We start from the raw sequence: 20,058 nt of genomic DNA, 5'->3' as shown, positions 1-20,058 counted from the left end.
CCTCCATTCCTTTTCTTATTTCCAGGACACCACATTCTCTTGATTTTCCTCCTACTTCACTGATTGTTGCTTCTCAGTCTCCTTTGCTGGTTTCTCCTCATCTTGCAAACTTCTTCATGTCCATGATCGTCTTCTCTGTCACATTTACACTCACTCCCATGGAGACTTCATCTAGTCCATGGTTTTAAATACCATTTAATATATACTATTTATACATCAAGGCTGCCAAATATATACCTCCAGGCCAGACCTCTCTCCTTCTGATGCATATATTCCACTGCCTACTCCATATCTCATGTGGATGTCTAATAGACACTCCGAATTTAAATCCTGATCTATTTGCTCCCAAACCTGCAGTGTTCTTCATCTCAATAGCTGGCAACTCCATCGTTTCACTATCCAAATAAAAACTCCTAAGATCATTTTGACATCTTTCTTTCTCTCATACTCTATATCCAACCTGGCTGGGAATTCTGTTTGCTGGCTAATTTCGACTAGTATTTCTTCTTACATTTCTTACCCCCTACAGCCAACCAATGGCCACGTCCTACAATTTATCTCCTTAATATCTCTTGATCTGCCCCCTCCCCTCCATCTCCCCTGCCTCTCTAATTCAGGCACTCCTTGCCTCTGTCCCCTCTACCTCCACACTCTTGCCTTTCCAATCCATCTTATACAAAGCTCAGAAAAATCTTCCTAAAGCACAGGTCTGCACCTGGTACTCTCTGCTTACTCACCTTCAGTGGATCCCCACTAATTTAAAATTTAGGCTTCCCTAATTTAAACAGGCCAAGTTCCTCGAGCCTGGCATTCAAGAGTCTCCATTTCAGCTCAGGCTTCCTTTCCAAAACCCAAATATTCAACATTTGTTCTTCCTTTTCCTACTCATCTTCACCTCCTTGACACTGCTTTGGTTCCTTTCTTCCTTTAGCTCCTTAAGCCTAAATCCTGTCTAAACTCTCCTCACTTTTCACAAGACCTAGTTCATATCCTTCACCAAGCTCTTCTTGTCCTTCTTAAGTAATTTCCTCCTCCTGGAGCATGTCATCTTTATCTATCTTACCATATTTTCTGTAATAAATTAATGCTGTGGATATACATGTCCTATTTATTTGTCTTTATTTCTCTTTCTATCCTCTACCAAGAAGGTAAGCTCATTAAAAGTATAATCTGTGACCGATTGGCTTCTTTATCCCCACACACTCACAAAGTGTCTTGGATCTGATAAAGGCTTAATAAATATCTGACAAATGCAATGATGGGATATAATAAGAAGCACTGCGTCCTGCACAAGGAAGGTAATGATTTTGCTCAAGTACAAAGAGCACATCTGCAACATGAGGTTCAGCCTGGAGTACTCCTTTTTAAGACAGACACTGTCAGGCTGATGGGCAACAAAGAAGAATGGGATGGTTTGCAGACCCAGGACATATCAGAAACCAAGAGGGCTCAATCTAGTAAAAAAATAGAAAGAGACTAAACGGACCATGATAGCTATCTTTTCATATTGGAAGGGCTTTCACGTGTAAGGATTAAACTGATTTGGAATCACTCCATAGAAAAGGACAATGTCCAATGGATAGAGGAAAATCACTTCAAAACAAGAGACTGTTCAACAATGACCAGTCTGCTTTGTGGATGTAGTGAGCTTCCCATAACCCGATATGTTGAAAGGCAGGATCATAAGCAATGAGGAAAAGATCTCCTACAATAATTAGATGCCAAGCTATATGAAGTTAAAAGATTTCTTTCAAAATAATAACAACAACAAGAATATATAAATGGCCATCAGTGGGATTTAGAGTCTAGAGTCAACTTTACCTTATCTTGGGCAGGTTATGTAACATCTCCATTATAATTAATATTCACTGGCATTATTATTTGTTAGAAATTATTGGTTGGCCATAACGAAATACGAGAAAAAGAAGATATGACTTGCTTTTTTTTTTTTTTGGTTTTTTTTGGAGGCCCCACTGGGATCCGAAATGACTTGCTTTTTAAAAAAACCTTAAAATTCAATGAAGGTTAAACATAAACATAATAGTAAATTTAAAACAATGTTATCAAAATGCAACTGATTTTAAAATATTTTTAAATTTTTTAATATTTAAGTTTTAATATTTAGAATATGCTATTTGATTCTCATTTGGGAGATGTGACATCGGTACAACCACTTTGGAGTTTGGTTTTGTAAGGCTGAATGAACATATAACACTCTGTGGCCCAGAAATTCCAATCTTGGACAACTAATCAAGAGCAGCAGCTTTTAAAATTTTTATTTGTATATTCCTTCAAGGAATTTTGAAAAACTAGATTCTCCTTCTTACATTTTAAAATTGATATTTAGTATTTCTCATCATGAGTGTAAACGGTCACAAAAGATATAATTTTGGCATATTATAAATATTGACACTTTAAAATCACTATTTTAAGTATATTCAATGGACTCTGAATACCATAGGGATTTGAAACCTACCATTACACATTTAAATATATTTGAATAAACTCTTCTTTAACAGTTGGATATTTTTCATTTTTCTCTTTGAATTATTATTTCTATTTCATTTTCTCACTAAATTTTATCCTAATGGAATACATGTTATGCTTGAAAGTATTTTAATTACTCTATTATAGTTTTCTGTAAAAAAATTGTACAAATTAAAATCTAAAAAAATTAACATTTTGTTACCACAAGACTAAATTTTAATATATTTTTTGTTTGAATTGCCATTATAATTATCATTTGGTACCCAATTGATTACAGCATAATCATTGATTATACGTATGATTTAAATCTAAATATGTTATCATTTTTAATGAATAATTATTGAACCGAAAAAGTAAAATATTGGGAGTGCATCTCTTAGGGAGGTGGTTGGGTTTCTTTCCTTTAATGTGTTCATGTCACTGTGGATAAACGTTACTTATGGCTGGAATAAGGGAGGTTAAGCATTAACCTATGTTGTATTCCTCAGCCAGATTCATCTTGCTTAAAAATTGCTTCCAGGCTCCCTTATAATGACTCCTTATCATCATCTTATACAACATCTAAATTTCCAAGTCTTATTTTTTAAGACCCTTTGTTATTTGGTCTTACTTTTCCTATTCAACATTATCTCCTGTTAGCTTCTACTAGGAACTCTGTTCCATTCAAACTTCCTCATTTCCCCCTCTGAACATCAGCAGCTATGTGTGTGCTTCCTCTCCATCTCTGCAATGCCTGTATTCTTTCCACCTCCCTAATCGCATTTGTCTTTCTAAGGTCCAGCACATAGCTCACCTTCTGTGAAATCCTTCCTGACTCCAATCACCTTTCTCTCTTGTGTTTTATCCCTTCTGTTCTTATATTCTGTATTGTACAAGTAGTACCTGATTACGTACTGTACTTCACCTATCTATCCTTGATTATATATCACATAAATTTAGTATTTTATTATACATTCTTTTCTTTCTTAATTGTTCCAGGTCTTGTCAACCAGACCATAATTTGTTCCTAATATTAGCTTTTTACAAGAAGTGCTATGATCTTTTCTATGAGCTCAAAGAGATTTTTGAACCCACAGAAAAGAAATAAGAGGAAAAACTCAAGGTTTTCAAGTTTATAACAATGGTTTTCCATTTCCACTGATGCTAAAAACAGGTGTAACTGTCCTTTCAGGAAAGTAGGAAGGCTGCAGATCAAACATCAGGAGGAACACATTTGTAAGAACTAAAAAGGAATTACACTGTAGATTATTACAGGTTACTAAGAGTTCAAAATTGCTTTCAAGATCTTTTAGAATCAAAAGATGGACTAATCCAGATCTGGAATTTTCTAGAGGAAGACATATCTGTCAATTCTAGGCTTTCATGAAAATCAAGCCTGACACCTCATTGAAGCCACCCAACAGCAGTCCTAAGTAGCTCTGTCCCTTTGTCCCCTTCATTTCTCTGTTGTGATGACTATACAAGCATCCAGGAGACTATTGCTATGGCACATGTTCTTGTCAGGCCCCTTGACAAACTCAAGAAGGGTCCTTTTCTATAATGGTGGAAAGTTAGGCTGTGAAGGCAATACCACCACCCAGAACAATCACCAGGTTCTAGAGTGACTTTGCTCAGCTCCCACAGAAGCTCTACCTGTAGGCCACAGTGCAGGTGTCCTTATACTCCTGGAGCTTCACGCACACCATGTTGAGGAACTGGTCTGAGTACGCACTCAAGTCATGCATCAGGTTCATGAGGTCTTGCACTGTCTTCTCCACAATGATTGTGCTCTGGAAAAGAACATAAAGACAGACGACACAGAAATCATGAGTATTTTCACTCAAATAATGTGTAGGACAAGGAAGGACAACTGAAAGGATGCAATCATTTAAGGCACTTGAGCTTTTGTGGGAGGATGTGACATTTAAAAATATTGATTAAAACCAACAATAAAATAAGTATCCTACATAGCGCTGGTCTTCCAAAGACCTGAGAAAGTGTTTTCCGTGAAAGGACATAGGCCAGGGATTTTCAAACTGATTTCACGGAATTCTTGGCATCGACAAGATATCACTGTGGCTTTTAAGAAAGAAAATACATATTCAGGTGGAGCCTCATTTATCACCTCGAGGGCTATACTTTGAGATTAGTGACCTATGACAAGCAGCAGAAAGAAAAAGCCTTCCAAGATTTGTTTTAAAAGTTTCAGGGGGCAGCCCGGTGGCGCAGGGGTTAAGTGCGCACATTCCGCTTCAGCTGCCTGGGGTTCGCAGGTTCGGATCCCGAGCGTGCACCGACACACCACCTGTCAAGCCATGCAGTGGTGTCCCATATAAAGTGGAGGAAGATGGGTACGGATGTTAGCCCAGGTCCAATCTTCCTCAGCAAAAAAGAGGAGGATTGGCATCGGATGTTAGCTCAGGGCTAGTCTTCCACACACACACACAAAAAAGTTTCAAAACCATCAATCTATGAAGAATAACAGTAAACATTTGTATTGTGCCTTACAGCTTGTAGAATGTTTTCACATACACAGCATATGTTATCTCACTTGAGACTCACATAATAATCACGATAATCATGAACATTTATGGGTTCTTACAAGAGCAGAGGACAGCGCTAGGCACTCTACCTGCTTCATCTCGCGTAATCCTCTCAATACACCTACCTATCAGGTGAATCCTATAACCACCCCCAGTTTACAGATGAGAAAACAGGGTTACAAAAACAAGATTACACAAAGCAAGGGCTCTAGGCTTGCCTCTTTTCACCACACCATTCTGCCTCATAGCTAGACCTGAGTACTCCTGCCTGTAGCCCAAAAATTTTCTCAGAAGATCAGAGTATTTCCTGTCGTTGTTTTCACTGCAGAAGCAGTGTCCAGACTCAGACATATTTTTAAACTGAATTAAAGAAATATCCAAGGGAAAGAACAATAAGCTCATCTCACAGCTAGAGACTGATAGTACTGTGCAGCAAATGAGTGTTATACCTGAAAAGAGGCATATTCAATAAATTCTAAATCTTTGGTTAAGAAAAGACTGAGTTGTTTAAACCATTAGTTCATGCTTTTTTCAAAAGGAGCTGAATTACACTGGAGTAAATATTAATCACGTGCTTAGCAGCTTGCAATCCTTTGGTCAATAAATGGTTTCTTGAATATGTATTTATTTATATATAATTACGTAAGCTAGAGTAGACTTAGCCATAAAAGTAAACATTAAAAAAATTTTTTTCTAGTTTGACAGTGATCCATGAAAGAATCAAAGGCATTTTATTATGCTTAAATGCAGACTATAGGGTATAGGGTTTTGGTTAATTTTTTTTTTCTCCTAAAAACAGAAAGAATGGATAAAAGTGTACAGGCTTTCTCAACACAAGGGAGAATCAGCTTGAGTTACGAGTTTACGTGTGCATGCTTACTCAAGATTATCTGGTTGTAGAGGCTTCTTGTTTTCTTTCCTTCTCTTCTCGCCCCCTCCCCCTCCATCCAAGTATAATCAGAAGGTGAAAAGGAAGCAGTTATATTCTGTAAGGCAAACCTCACAGGAAACCAAATTACAGTCTCTATAGAATCCCCACAAGTTCCACTTCCCTTTCTGCATTGATTCTAAGATTAAAGCACCGCAGCCTCACCCTGATCCACAATCCCGCTCCTCTGTATTTGTGGGTGAGTGACAGGAATTGATTCTGCTTAGCTACACGTCCCCACGCGGCTAAGAAGAATCTAAACTCCTCACCCTGATTCGGAATACAGGATATCCTACAACGTGTGGACAGCAATTAATAAAGGAGAGTAGAGTTCAGCCATCCTAACAAAGCCCACTTAAAATCTAAAACACTGCAGGGAAGAGGAGCACGGAGAGATTACTTGGCTTATTAAGAGAAAGGGCCTGGTTCTATTCCCAATTATGCTATTAATAATCAACTCTGGGGCAGGTTTGGGTAGCCCCTTCCTTTCTTGTGACTCAATTTAGTGTTCTAGTAACCAAGGATAATTGGATGGCTCCACTACTCTACTGGCCCTCATCACTCAGCTATTCAGTTGGTGCACTGGTGCTTTTACACTTGGAGTATACTGTGTCATTGGTCTCAGGTCATCTCAGGTATGTTTGGTCTTCCTGATCAGACTATCAGCTTCTCAAAAGTAAGATTGGCGTTCTTTTCCTTCTGTCCATCTCCCATCCTCCCCCTCATCACCTGTTTATAATTTCTCAGCATCTTCAGGACAATACTACTAATAAAAGAAACAATACTAATAACATTAATAAACCTCTCTGAATGTTGTATGTGTGAGGGATGTTAGACACAGACATCTTTGCATTTTGAAATCTTTTTGGGTGGATTTAGTTTTGTCTGTGATTATCCCAGTGCTTTCGGGTGACTAGAGCTGTGACAGTCATGGGGAAGCGGAGACCACAAGCACATAGGAATATCCCCTGGAGATAAAGGTTTTGGGGTAAACAGGAAAAACCTGTAGGGAATGATTAGAATGCCATGGTTTAATTCAAATGGTTGTGCTCCACACAGAGCCTAGGTGATGCTATACGATTACATACACTTTTCCAGCTATTTGGTTGGCTTATCTTGTCATGGTGGCACTCTGGATAATCAATCACTACATTCTCTTCAAAGAAAATGACACTGTAGTTTACCAAATGATAGGTAAAAAAAAGTTCCCATTTTTCAAGAATTTATAACAATTTCCAAATCGTGGCTCTGACAGATAAATGTTGAAAATATCAAATTTCTAACAAGGTCAATCCTATTTTTATTCATTTGATCTCCTTGGCATCACAAATGATTTACTGACTCATTATTAATCCTGGGATTTGTCAACGTTGAATATAATGACAATAATAAGTAAAACCCTGATTTTATTCATTATAATTTTCTATCAAACATTTCACAAATGATTGATATTTATCTAGCAATAACTCAATTCTCATTTCTTGCAACTTATTACCAGGGAATAAAGTGTGGGCATGACATGAAAAATGAGAAAAGAAAAAAAAAATTCCCAGGATAGCTGATGCAATAAACAAAGACACCTCTATGAAAAATAAATGATAAATAAAAGTCTATTACAGAGATATGCCAGCAATCTCCAATAAGAAGAGGGTGTATAAGAACAAGCTCTTTGGTTTTGCACTTTTAAACAATTTAATGAATGAATGAATGAAGATGATTGGACCTTGAGACCTTGTCCACTGTTTGCCAAAATAGGGCTCTGCTGCATGATACTAATATTAACATTACAGAAAATTGGCTACAAGTTCACGTAATTTGTAAAATGCTGAGTCAAAGAAAATTGAAGTGGTTTCTTCACTGGAAGACTTCAGAAACTTTTAATATGCTAATGTCATTGTGAATCTTAGAGAGGTGAATGAGGTATTCAATCTTCCCCTAAATACTGAAGTAAAGAGAAACTTTACTTCAAAAAAGAGTACTTTTTACAGCACATCTTTTCACATCTACTGGAACAGTGTTTCCAGAACATGGTTTGGGAACAACTCTTCCCACTTCTCTGGTTATACCGATGAGGACACCAGGCCCAACGACACGCTTGAGGGCACATACCGAGTCCTGGTAGGAACAGGGTGAGAATTCAGGTCTCTCTTCTCAGTCCATGCCCTGTCCTACACGCCAAGCCTTTGAAGCTCTGGATCCTGCCTAACTCGCTAGCTTTCTCTATAGCTCCACTGGGCATGCCCACTCTGTGCTCCATCCACACTAAATTACTAGTCATTCCTTGACTGCACTAGGCTACTTCCTGCCTCTGCGCCTTTGAGCTTCCCAATCTCTGTGTCTGGCATGCCCTTCCTAGCTCTCATCCTTGAAGAGTCAGCTCCAGGGTTACCTGTTCTGATTTAAATGCCCCTCTTCTGTGCTACCGGAACACCCTGGGCATACTTTTAGCCCAAGCCCTAAACGGGTATGGCAACCACTGGTTCACTTGACTGTCTCTTTTGCTTGACTATAAATTCCTTTTGATCAGCATACCTAGAAGCAATGTATCTGGCATATTGCAGGTGTTCAATAAATGTTTACTAGATCAACTGATGCAAATGCATAGCACATTTAGAATAGGGTGAAAACACAGATTTAGAGGATAATTATAATGCAAAATAGTGGATCAAAAGCCTGTTTGTTAAGGTAGAATCAGATCACAGCCTCTTTATTACTACATTACTGTATCTTAATTCCCATGGTTCTAAAGACTGAACATTTACTGTGACTAAAAGTCTTAGATTTTTCTACAAAAACATCCCTAATTTCACCTGAATGTATTATTTTCTATAATAGCAATCCATGATATACATTATATAAAATGTGCCAATTTTAAAGTTTTAAGACATATAAATAAATTCACGATTCAGCAAAAACAAAACCAAAAAACTTTAGTTTGCAGAATGCAATCTCTATTTTTAGCCCCTGGAGGCAGGATGGTTCAGAGATGCTGCAAAGAACCTAGGGTTCTGAGAAACGGCTTTAGGAAGAATTTGAAAGAGAACATCAACTAAATCTGTCCATCGCTTCAGACACACCCCACCACCACCACGCACACATACCAGCAATTGTGGAGGAAGGGGGCTTCACAAATGTTTGACGATGACAATAAAGTTTCTGTTTACTGGGACATATTCAACTACAAGTCAGTAAAACTTGTCATACCAGATTGTCCTTCCAATAACTACCAGCTCCAAGTTGTAGTTGGCTGCAAACAATAATAACTACAACAATGACAGTAATGATAAAATCCAAAAGGAAATCTACTTTGTTTTTTAATCTCTGTTTTGATTTGTGTGATGTTTAAAATGTTCTGGATGAGTTTGCTCCTTTAATCAGTCAGCTAGTAAAAGGCGAAGCATCCAGGAGTTGGTGCCTGAGGAACGGCCACTTCAACTCTCCTCTAAATCCTCCTCCAGATCACAAGCAGGAGGATCTTTTAAAAAGTTGTATCTCCCACAGAAATGAGCGGTTATATCCATCAAAATACATGAACACAAGTATTCATAGCAGTGTTATTTATAATAGCCAAAAAAAAAAAAAAAAGTGATCCTCAAGTCCATCAATAGTTGAATGGGCAAATAAATCATGGTATATTTATACAATGGAATATTGCAGAGCAATGAAAAAGGGCGAATTACTCCTACACATGATGACATGGATGAATCTTGCAGACCGTATGCTGAATGAAAGTAGTCAGACAGAAAGGAGCACAACTGTATGGTTTTGTTAATATTGTAGTTCAATAACAGGCAAAAGTAATCTCTGGTGATAGAAGTCAGAATAGTGGCTACTCTTAGAGGGGGCAGGTCCTGATTGGGAAGGAGAGAACCTTCCAAGTGCTGAAAATATCTTGACTGGGTAGCTGTTGCAGGAATAAAAACACATGTAAAAATTCTTTGGACTTAAGATTTGTGCACTTTACACTTTGTAAATTTAACGTCAAAAGAAAAATTTAAAGCTATATCTGATTATGTGTCTCACCAACTTAAAGCTCTGTAATGCACTAGGTTCCACATTTTTCAGATAACTCATAAGACCCTTCCTAGCTTCTGTCTATCCCTCCAGCCTCATTGTCTACTACTGTTCCCTTGCATCTCTAAGATCTGGCTACATGGGGCTTCTTCAGTTCTTCATTCCCGTTTCAGGCCTTGCATTTGCTCTGCAAAGCTTTGTCCTTTGTCTTCCTTTCCTAGGATACTTTTTCTTATCTTTCAGGTCTCAGCTAAAAACTCCTTTCAGTGAGAAGACTCTCCCTAACCCCCATTAGGTCCTCCCGTTAGAAATACCTAGAACATCTCTTTCTCCCACCTCTATTTGGTTCTGTTTCTCTGGAGCACCCAGATTCATACACCGTTGCCAGGGTAGGGGGAGATACTGAGATACTGACTGGGAGGGATAGCTGGTTGGTGGTTACATGCGTGCATGTTAAATCTCAATTTTAAACAATTTATGTCCAACCATTACACAAATGAATAGGCACTCCTTCAAAAACCTGTCTGAGAATACCATCTGTAAGTGTCTAAGTATTCTATTATAGTGGTTTTCACTTACAGCATATTTTTAAAATGTGAAGATGTAGCAGTATTGTTGGCAATACTACTATAGACCACTAGATGAGAACTGTTCAGAAGGATCAGAAGTTGTTTGGGGAAAGAACAGGGAACTTTAATTGATTAAATAGATACACATTTATGAAGTAAATATTTTCTCTGCGCCAAATACCAGGTTAACTGTAGGAGATGAAAAGCCAGATGAGACAAGATTCCTGCCCTCCAGTGATCTTAGATATTAGTAGAAGGAGACAAGTTCACAAATAAGGACAGCAAAGTGTCACGGGTGCTCTCTTGGCATCTGTATACTGTACAGTAGAGGCACAGAGGAGAAAAGAGTTAACTGGACCGGAGTGGAAGGGTTGGGGGAAGTGGTGAGAAAGAGGGAGTTATAATTCAACTGAGTCCTGAAAGACAAACAGCGACTTAAGGTTTGACCAAGATGGGAAAAGCACTAGAGGCAGATGGAGCAGCAGGAGTGTGAAGTAGCGTGGGACTTAGGGAACTGCAAGTGGTTCTCAATGGGGGGGTGAAGGGTGTTTGTGTGTGTGTGGGGGGGTGTGTGTGTGGGTGTGTGGGTGTGTGGGGGGGTGTGGGGGCGTGTGTGTGTGTGTGTGTGTGGGTGTGTGTGGGTGTGTGTGGAGAGCAGGACGGCAGGCTGAGAGAGGCAGTCAGAAGCTAGATCCTGGGGGTCTGTTCATAACATACACATACACAGTACCTAAATATCTTGAATATCCCTCCTTTTCCCTTCCCCAGCAAGAAAATACAACAGATTAATCCAATCTGATGTCACTAATCACTAGATGGTCCACTCCAAGTGTAGGAAGATAATTTCAAAAGGTTCCACTGTTTAGAAAAGACAAATATACAACCAACAGGGAAATACATTCTGAAGCTCTGTTTAGCAGTCTAAAGAGTTAGGTAGAATTTATAAATAGGCTTAAAGAAAGAAAATATGAGGTCAAATTCTTGGCAATCAGAAAAACTATATCCCTTTAGAATGAATATAGGTGATTATAAAATTTACTTGCCAATTAAAAACTTGGAAAATGTATATGATGTAAATTACTAATAATATTTTCTTAACATTTTAGGTAGAGGATCATTTATAGTTGAATAAAATCTGTGCCTAACATATCTCATAAGCACAGCTGGCTTTTTGTGAGGTTTATTCAGGGGTTTGTGCAGGATCCAAACCTGCCAACCCCCGGCCTCTGAAGCGGAGCACAGGACCTTAACCACTACGCCACTGGGCCGGCCCCAGGCCAACTTTTAAGAAATAAACCAACCATTCACAAAATCCTCCAATGGAGAAAGAAGAATCTCTTTGGGAGAGGGAGGACTTCCTCCAGTTAAGAGTGTCCCCTGGAATTTTATTTCCCAGTTGTATGTTTCCATGTATTCTCTTTTTGCTCAAGGGGCTCATGCTCTACAGTCTAGTTATACATACACCCCCCCCACACACAAAAAAGAAAAAACCCTTCATTCTTTCCTTAACCCAACAAATACAAGTTGTTTTTTTTTTTTTTTTTTGGTGAGGCAGACTAGCCCTGAGCTAACATCCATTACCAATCCTCCTCTTTTTGCAGAGGAAGATTGGCCCTGGGCTAACATCTGTGCCCATCTTCCTCTACTTCATATGTGGGATGTCTGCCACAACATGGTGAGTAGGTCCGCACCCAGGATCCAAAACTGCAGACCCTGGGCTGCCGAAGTGGAATGTGCGAACTTAACCGTTACGCCACCGGGCTGGCCCCACAAGTTGTTTTTTTTTGAAAAGATAATTTACTCAAAGAAAAAAGTAGTAACAGAAAGTAGCATAAATGTAAAAAGGCATGAAAAAGAACAAATATAGATGAGCTTGTAGGAAACAGATATATATTCAAAGATAACCAAATTGTAGCCCCTAGTTGACTTGATTGATGAAGGTAAAATACTCGAGTACTCTTGTTTCTTTTCTCTTTATTTTCTATATACCTATAAATATAAATAGTATTTGTATTATAATATAAATGTGAACGTTAAAATGAGCTACTTACCTACCATACATCTGTCAATCTACCCAATATTTACTGAGCACCTATGATGTGCCAGGCACTACCACTGTGCTACACGCTGGGAATACAACAATTATAATGAGCTCCATATAGATCTAAGTGCTTTGTATGCATGATCTCATTTAACCTAACCATGTATAAGGTGGGTACTATTATTCCCATTTTACAGTTGGGGAAACTGAAGTACTAAGCGATCAAAGAGTTATCCAAAGTCACATAACTAAAAAGTTGTGGCTTTAGCCAGGATTTGAACTCAAACAACCTGAATGTTTTGTTGCTTCTAGTAAGAACACAGAAACTGTAACTGATGATTTAATATTTTCAGGCAGTGCACAGTGCCAGGTACAGCATGGTCAAGGTGAAAGAGGACTGATTGTGGAAGAAGGTTACTGTGACCTTCAGATGACAGTCTCAGTGGCAGAGTTGGTGAGACCAGATGAGGTTTATAGCAAGCTACGAAGGGAGCGTGTGGTGAGGGAAGAGAGACACTCATCTGAGACATCGGTTAGCGAAAGGAAGGTGCGAAGTAACACAGTGAGTAGAAAGAACTGAGTCAGGAGAGGAAATGAAGACTGGATCCTCCTGCTGGCCACTAGGCTGTTCTGCATGACCCGCCTTCTGGAGGCACAGGCCACTCCCATGCCAGCAGTCAAGAGTCTCTTCAGTGACAGTTTTATGCCAGCAAGGGCTCTTCTCTCTTCACCCTTTCCTGATACCCTGGACTCTTAATTCACCCAGAACTCATACCTAAGACAAAAGGACAGGACATAAGGACATAAGATTGCCATACAGGCTCAGGCTAATAATTCCAACTATCTTAAACTTATCTTTCTGAAATTATGTTTTTGCATAATTTTCCATGCCCTGCTAACACACCACCATAGCATTTTTTAACATCCTTTTGTCGAGAACTAAGAGTACTTTGCAAATATCTCAATCAATATCCCAACAGATTGTGAGAAAGTAGAGCAGTCATTATCATCCTTATTTTTTAGCAAGTCTAACACTTAAAGCAGTTTCAAGGAACAAGCATAACACTTAGAAAGAGGTTTTTAAAGAACTCCAGAACATCAAGCTGCCACCAAAGTGGTCTTAAATGCTTGCATTTCTTTATATTTCTCAAATTCTCATTCCACTCCGACTAGTTTCTGTCATGCCGCAAAACATTTGTATTTACAGAAACCTCTCTCTTGATGTAGCAGCATTATTCATGTGTTTTATGTGATTATTTTGTCCTTTTAAAGATTACATGTCCTCAGCCACTCCATTTAGTGCCAACAAACAAACTCAAAAATTTGCCGAGCAGAACTTTTACAATTCTTCTTTTTGCTAGCAAAGGCAGGGTCTCCTCAGCAGGAGGCTCCAATGACCCACGATGGGCATGATTCATTAGGGAAGAGCTACAAATATATAAATCAACATGTCAGAGGAGGAAGTCCGGCTGGACCCAGTGGAAGATGCACACTACACACATATTTGTTCTACTCTGTGCGGCCTCACCTGTCTTTGGTGGCCCACACCATATAATAATCAATTATGCTGACAAGTTTCCCTACAAATTGTTTCAGCCTCAGTTACTCATGCACCTTAGAGGTGAGATCTGGAGCCCCCTAAGGAGGAGAATGAGCACGGGAGCTTGGCTTCCAGGAAAATAGAACATATGGAACTGTTTGGGAAAGAGAGCATGTGAGCAAGCGTGGAAGTGTGCACATGCAAGGGAAAATTTGTTCAAGGGTAGAGATGCAACTCAGATACGCCTGATACTGGAGAGATAATAAAATTTGAGAAGAACTAATGAATTTTAAAAAGTAGATCTTGTTTTTGACAAAAACTGGCTGTCGTAAACCCAGCATTCTAGCTCATTCTAGGAATAAAGTTAACTGCTCTATATGACCTTTGCATGCTGAGCAAAACAGTATGCACCATTGGGCAAAAATCAAATGACTAGTAAACAGGAGACCGGATTCCAAACATGGTTGTAACACTGACTGCCCTTGCAATACTGAACAAGTTACTCTCCCTTTCTTCATTCCCAAGGTCTGTGATATTATTTGTGAACCATGGTGACTTCCCTAGCCTGCCCATCCTAAAGTCAACTTGGGCTTTAACTCATTTCCCCAAGTTTAGAAGATGAGTCATTCACACTTATTTTCCTAGATTTTAGTTATCAAAGCACATTATTTGTGAAGGGAGAGGCCCATATGAGATTAGAAGTTACCACAGTGCATTCTGATGAACTAAACTCAATGGCATCTCGCCAAAGTTTGTGCAGAAGTAACAGTAATAGAACCACCCACATGCTGCCCAGGAAAGCATCTTTTCTCCTGAGTGCAAGAACAGTTAGTAGTTAAAAATCAGAATATTGTAGCTTTGATGTATTTCTTTCTAAGACAGGGTCTCTTCACACATTAAACACCCACGCCACTGGAAAGGATATAGCTGAGACACGTACAATAATTTCCAGACTTTAAGATCTCACCAACCAGGAAAAATAAATGGACCAATATAGATCCAACTTTTTATTTTGCCAAGTTATGATGCTTAAAATAATACAAAACAAAAAAAGATCACCTACAATACCATTATTTTGATAAAAGTATGAATATTTTAACACCAAAAGATAGGAGGAAAATAATATCAGAAAAAAAAAGCCAGTCCTTCCTAAGAAGGTAAACCGGAAAACACACACACACACACATACACGCATACACACTCCCCCTACTACATTGACCATACTTTACCCATTTTCTGTGGATCCTATGTTGGACTGGCCGGCCCAGGTTGGTGAACCGGACTTTGGGGCTCATTGCCCTAGAAGGGAGGTGTTAGGTATCATTGACAGAGTACATGTTTTGCAGATCACTATGCCTAATGAGACATAGATGCTAAAGGACAATGTTCAACTGTTGTGATTGTTCAACTTTGGAGCGGGGGTGGAGTTGCTTTTAAATGGGAAGTTGTCATTCTACCAAACCAGTGTTTCATAATTATTCTAGAGCCTCTTACTAGACTAAGGATGAGAACAGAGACAGGCTCATAGGTTTCAAGAAGTAGGAGAAATTAAGTACACAAAGATTCAGCTGTCATGAATCTTTTTATACTTACCTTTGGCTTGTAAGTATAAAATTTTTTAAAATACAAAATTAATACAAAACTCAAAAGTACTAAATGCAATAATAAAATTGTTCAACAGCCTTTTACTGTGGGTAACTTAGGAGGCACTTTAAGAACATGCAGATATAATTTGGAAAGAAAACTCTAATGATTCATAAAATTACCACAGTTCCCATGTAACTGAAAACAACAGAGCCTACTGCAAAATACAGACAGGGCATTCAAATCATTTTAATGGTTTCTCATTTTTTTCTTTTAAACTCTCTGCTCCTTTTATCAGTAAGATTTTTTTTTTAAATGAAAAGTAGAATGTCCCTGCTGCCCATTTTCTTCTTTCATTGTTTCCCTTCTGTTCTAAAAATGAGGGTAAAATTAAGTGCTTAGATCACTAGAGATTTCCAGATGGTAAGACAAATGAGTACTGGGGGCTTCTGGGTTTGTGCTTTTCACAGCTATGGACACACATCTCTCACTCAGTCTCCATGGCTCCTGTTCAATACAAATTTGATTTAACCTAAGTACCTTCAGTTTGTGACAACCAAATTTCTGCCTAGAATGAGGATCAAAATTGGTTTAATCGCTTAAATCAAAATGGGAATTTTCTATGCATTTATAAAGTATCCCTTTATCTTCCTGGTGTATATATTTGAAATAAAATATAAAAAGTTTATATTTACACATTTTAATCTTGGCAGATTATTCTGAAATGTAACTATTTTTCTTCTTTTTTATTTGTCTCCCTTCCTGATCTCCACCCTTCTTACGGTTTATTTCTTTAACCCCTTTCCTAGCTCCACAGAGTCACTGTTCCTGTATCACAACCCCAGACCATTCTTCCTCTTCTTTCATTTTCACGTGTTCCTTTTGCTATTCTCCTCTCTGTCTTGAACTCTCTACCACATACTGAGCCTGTAGGCAAGGTCTGGATAACAACTGGAAGTGTTTATTTTATTAAATAAATATGCATATATTGCTTACTATATACCAGGCATCATTCTAGGTGCTTTTAACATTAACTCATTTAATCTCTACAATAACTCTATGAGGTTATTATAATAGTATATAATATACTATTATAATATATATAGTATATATAATAGTATATATAATATATATAGTATATATAATAGTATATAATAACTCTATACTAATTATTATCTCCACTTGACAGATTATAAAACTGAGGCACAAAAAACTCAGTAACAAGCCTAAGGTAACACAACTAGTAAATGGTGGAGCCAAACACAAAGCCAGTCAGTCTGACACCTGTGTCCCTGCTCTTAAAAAGAATAAGAAGGAGTTGGAAAGAGAAGAGGAAGGGAGGTGGAAAATAGAGAGAGAAAGAGAGAAATTAATGACTGATTCATTGGGGATGAGAAGGATGGAGGGAAAGGCAGCCTACAAGTGGCCATGGATGGACTGTAAAAATCTGGGCTTGGTGTTCACTAGGGCTGTGGGTCAAAGAAATGTAAGGGAGGTGCGACCACATTGAAGAAAAAGTTTTGCCATCTTGAAGATAAACAGTAACTGATGCGGCTCAAGATCATTAGTGACTGGGATGTTGGCAGAGGTAGAAGAGAATAGCATGACTAGTAATGTGCTGATAAACGTCTGACAACTAGCTCTCCAGGGAGATGAGGGAGTCCAGATTTGTAGTGTTTGCTGATTTCCATGTGTATACACTCCTACCATGGCCAATTTCAAGCTACCAATGAGATGTCACTGAACTTACAGCTGGAAAGAGATATACAATAAGGCACATAGTAATATAGTATTTCTGCCATCAGCTACAATAGATGCAAATAACCAAGAGCATAGATAATAGTACAATAATTAAGAAGTGATGAGTTTGAGTATTTATTACCTTTGTTTTTAATATTATAGAACTTACTTCTTAATAATGGCTGTGTTTAATAATCAGCTCACAAAATTTCTGAAAATTTAACAACCAGCTTATGGGAGCCTATAGGAGCCAGCTCACATACACTACCGAGTGGGACTAGTCAAATACATCTATTCTCAAATAAGTGAATAGTGGTCTGAAGACTTGACCTTCACAATGTCCCAAATTCGCCATAGCCAGGAAATAAATGCAGGAAAAGGGAGACAAACAAAAATGATAGAGCGTATGAAAAATGGAATATCCACTCTAACCTGATGAATGGAAAAAGAAGTGTGAAAAAGAGAGTTTGAGAAGATAAGTACAGAGAAGGCCTGAGTCTGTGTTCTCTAACATGCTCTAGGCCATGGGTAGCAAACAAAAGAACACTATGGAATCTTGCCACCTATCCTCACACTCCCTATGCGAGGTCTTGCATCTTCATTCTCTGTTCTATGTAGACTCTTTATTCATGGGAAACAAACAAAATGTAAAGAAGGAGTAGAGAACATTTATACAAAATGACAAGCTTTAGGTGAATAATAATGATAAGCTATTAAAAAGAAAATAAGATTCAGGAATTAATGCATAGTTTTTCTATATAAATCTAGATATGGCACTGAGAAAAATCTCATGGAAAGCTCTGATACAGAGAGAAGAACAAGTCAACTATCACAGGGAACTGACAATCTTTGAAGAAAGCCAGTCTGTTTCACTCACCAAGCTTTCCCCAGAAACAAGCACAGAGTCTAGTGCAATCATAGTATTTTTTTCACTAAGTGGATTTCCATTATATCTGTTCCATGAGGTAAATGTCTTTGAAATTCTTGTCACTTGAATACAAAGGGATGCTTGTGAGTGTTTGAGTGAGAACTGTTTTTATGGAAAACTTTCTGCCTTTTTCTTTGTTGCTCAGGACTTGAGTAATATTTTAAAATTCACGAGCTCACAAAGGAATGCACATTTAAAAATTTTGACCTCTAGCTCTTCATATAACCTTATGAGGTACAGTACAGTATAGGAGTCTACGTATAAAGCACTTATCAAATGCTTGTCGAATTGAAAGATTAGTGCAAGATCCATCTCATTACTCCAAACTGCTAAATAATGGGCTGTTTTGCTAATTGACACCTGAACATATAATTATAACTGGCATCCGTACCTAACAGAGCACCTTAGGTCAAAAAATCAGCTAGCTTTCAGGTCCCAAGTGGCAGACTGTGGATTGAACTGGAAGTTAGTTAACATAGTTCTCCCTTTTATAATTGCAAAGAGAAGCACAGCTGTAAGCCTCAGGTTGGCTTTGGTAAAGCCAATACTGAGATTGAGGCCCTTTTAGTTTTATTGAATACTGTGTTTCTGCCTCTCCCGGTCCCCCCTTACTCAAGTGATAAGGATTTCCTGCCAGAAAATTCTAGTTTAGAGATGGGATTCTATCTTCCTAATATAGTTGATATGGTATAGCTTGGATACAAAAAAATAGAATGACAATGTCTAAGGAAGAACCTTTATCAACTTCTTTTTCCAGAACAATCATTTAGTGAATATTCTTGAGCATCTACTACAAGGAAGAAGGACACTGTGCTAAGGAGATGTGAATGTAGAAGGCGGGGACTAACCTTTATTAAATACCTCCTGTATGCAGGAATTATGCTAAGCACGGCCACATGCTTTGTCTCATTTATCTTCACATATCTCATTTTACAGAGAAGATAGGGAGCTTCAGAAAGGTTAAGTTCCTTGCCCGAGATAACATGGTAAGTGGTAGGGCCCAAAGCTGCCCTCAGACTAGTCCTATTCCAAAGCCCGTGCACTTTCCATTATACTAAGTGGCAACTTAAATCACGAATTCTCAGTGAAGGCCCTCGCATGAAGGAGGCTGCAATCTAGTCTTAGTCTTCTTGAAGAGGCTATAAAAGATATATATAGAAATTCAGCTACCCACATAACGTATATACAAGTGCTTTTCATCATGACCTGACATGCTCTGGACGAGTTTTACAGACAAGTTAGAATCTGAGTTGGGCCTTCAGGGAAAGTAGGTAGAAAAGTTGCACCCTAACATCATGGAGGAGGTAGGAAAGAAGAGGGATGGGTGTTCCATATTCCTCCAGTTGCCTGATGGGAGAAGAAAGGCAGGGCTGATGAGTAAAGGCCTAGGGAGCAGGGTTGAGAAAGATGTACCTAGGGGAGAATTTATTTCTGGGTAAAGAACGCAGATTGAACATACACAATCTATTCTCTCTCCCTCCCAAAATCTCATTGAAATGATAGCAAAGACGTTATTTTTTTCTAAGACATAAACCCATAGGGATAAGGAGAACAGGAGGGAGAAGACAAACGCAAGATAATTTTGGAAGCTGGAAAGCAGATCAGAGTAGTAAATGCCTCTAATAGACTCAAGAAAGTGGAATCTTACGTCAGTAGTAGGAAAAGCTGAGAAGCAACCCAGTCTCGACCGTGAATTCCCAACAGC

At 38.5% G+C, this 20,058-nt stretch overlaps 1 protein-coding gene across 1 annotated transcript in view; it reads right to left on the bottom strand.

Annotated features, from left to right (window-relative positions):
• EXOC4 (exocyst complex component 4) overlaps nt 1-20,058 on the bottom strand; it is a 736,987-nt gene that overhangs the window by 156,504 nt on the left and 560,425 nt on the right. Inside the window, exon 12 of the mRNA XM_058530219.1 lies at nt 4,120-4,256. Within this exon, the coding sequence (XP_058386202.1) occupies nt 4,120-4,256 (137 nt within the window). The remainder of the gene's footprint in view (nt 1-4,119; nt 4,257-20,058) is intronic.

The sequence above is a fragment of the Diceros bicornis genome, chromosome 3, assembly GCF_020826845.1.
Source record: "Diceros bicornis minor isolate mBicDic1 chromosome 3, mDicBic1.mat.cur, whole genome shotgun sequence".
NCBI lineage: Eukaryota > Metazoa > Chordata > Mammalia > Perissodactyla > Rhinocerotidae > Diceros > Diceros bicornis.
Note: the sequence above shows the minus strand (reverse complement) of the source record. Positions and strands in the feature narration are given on the sequence as shown.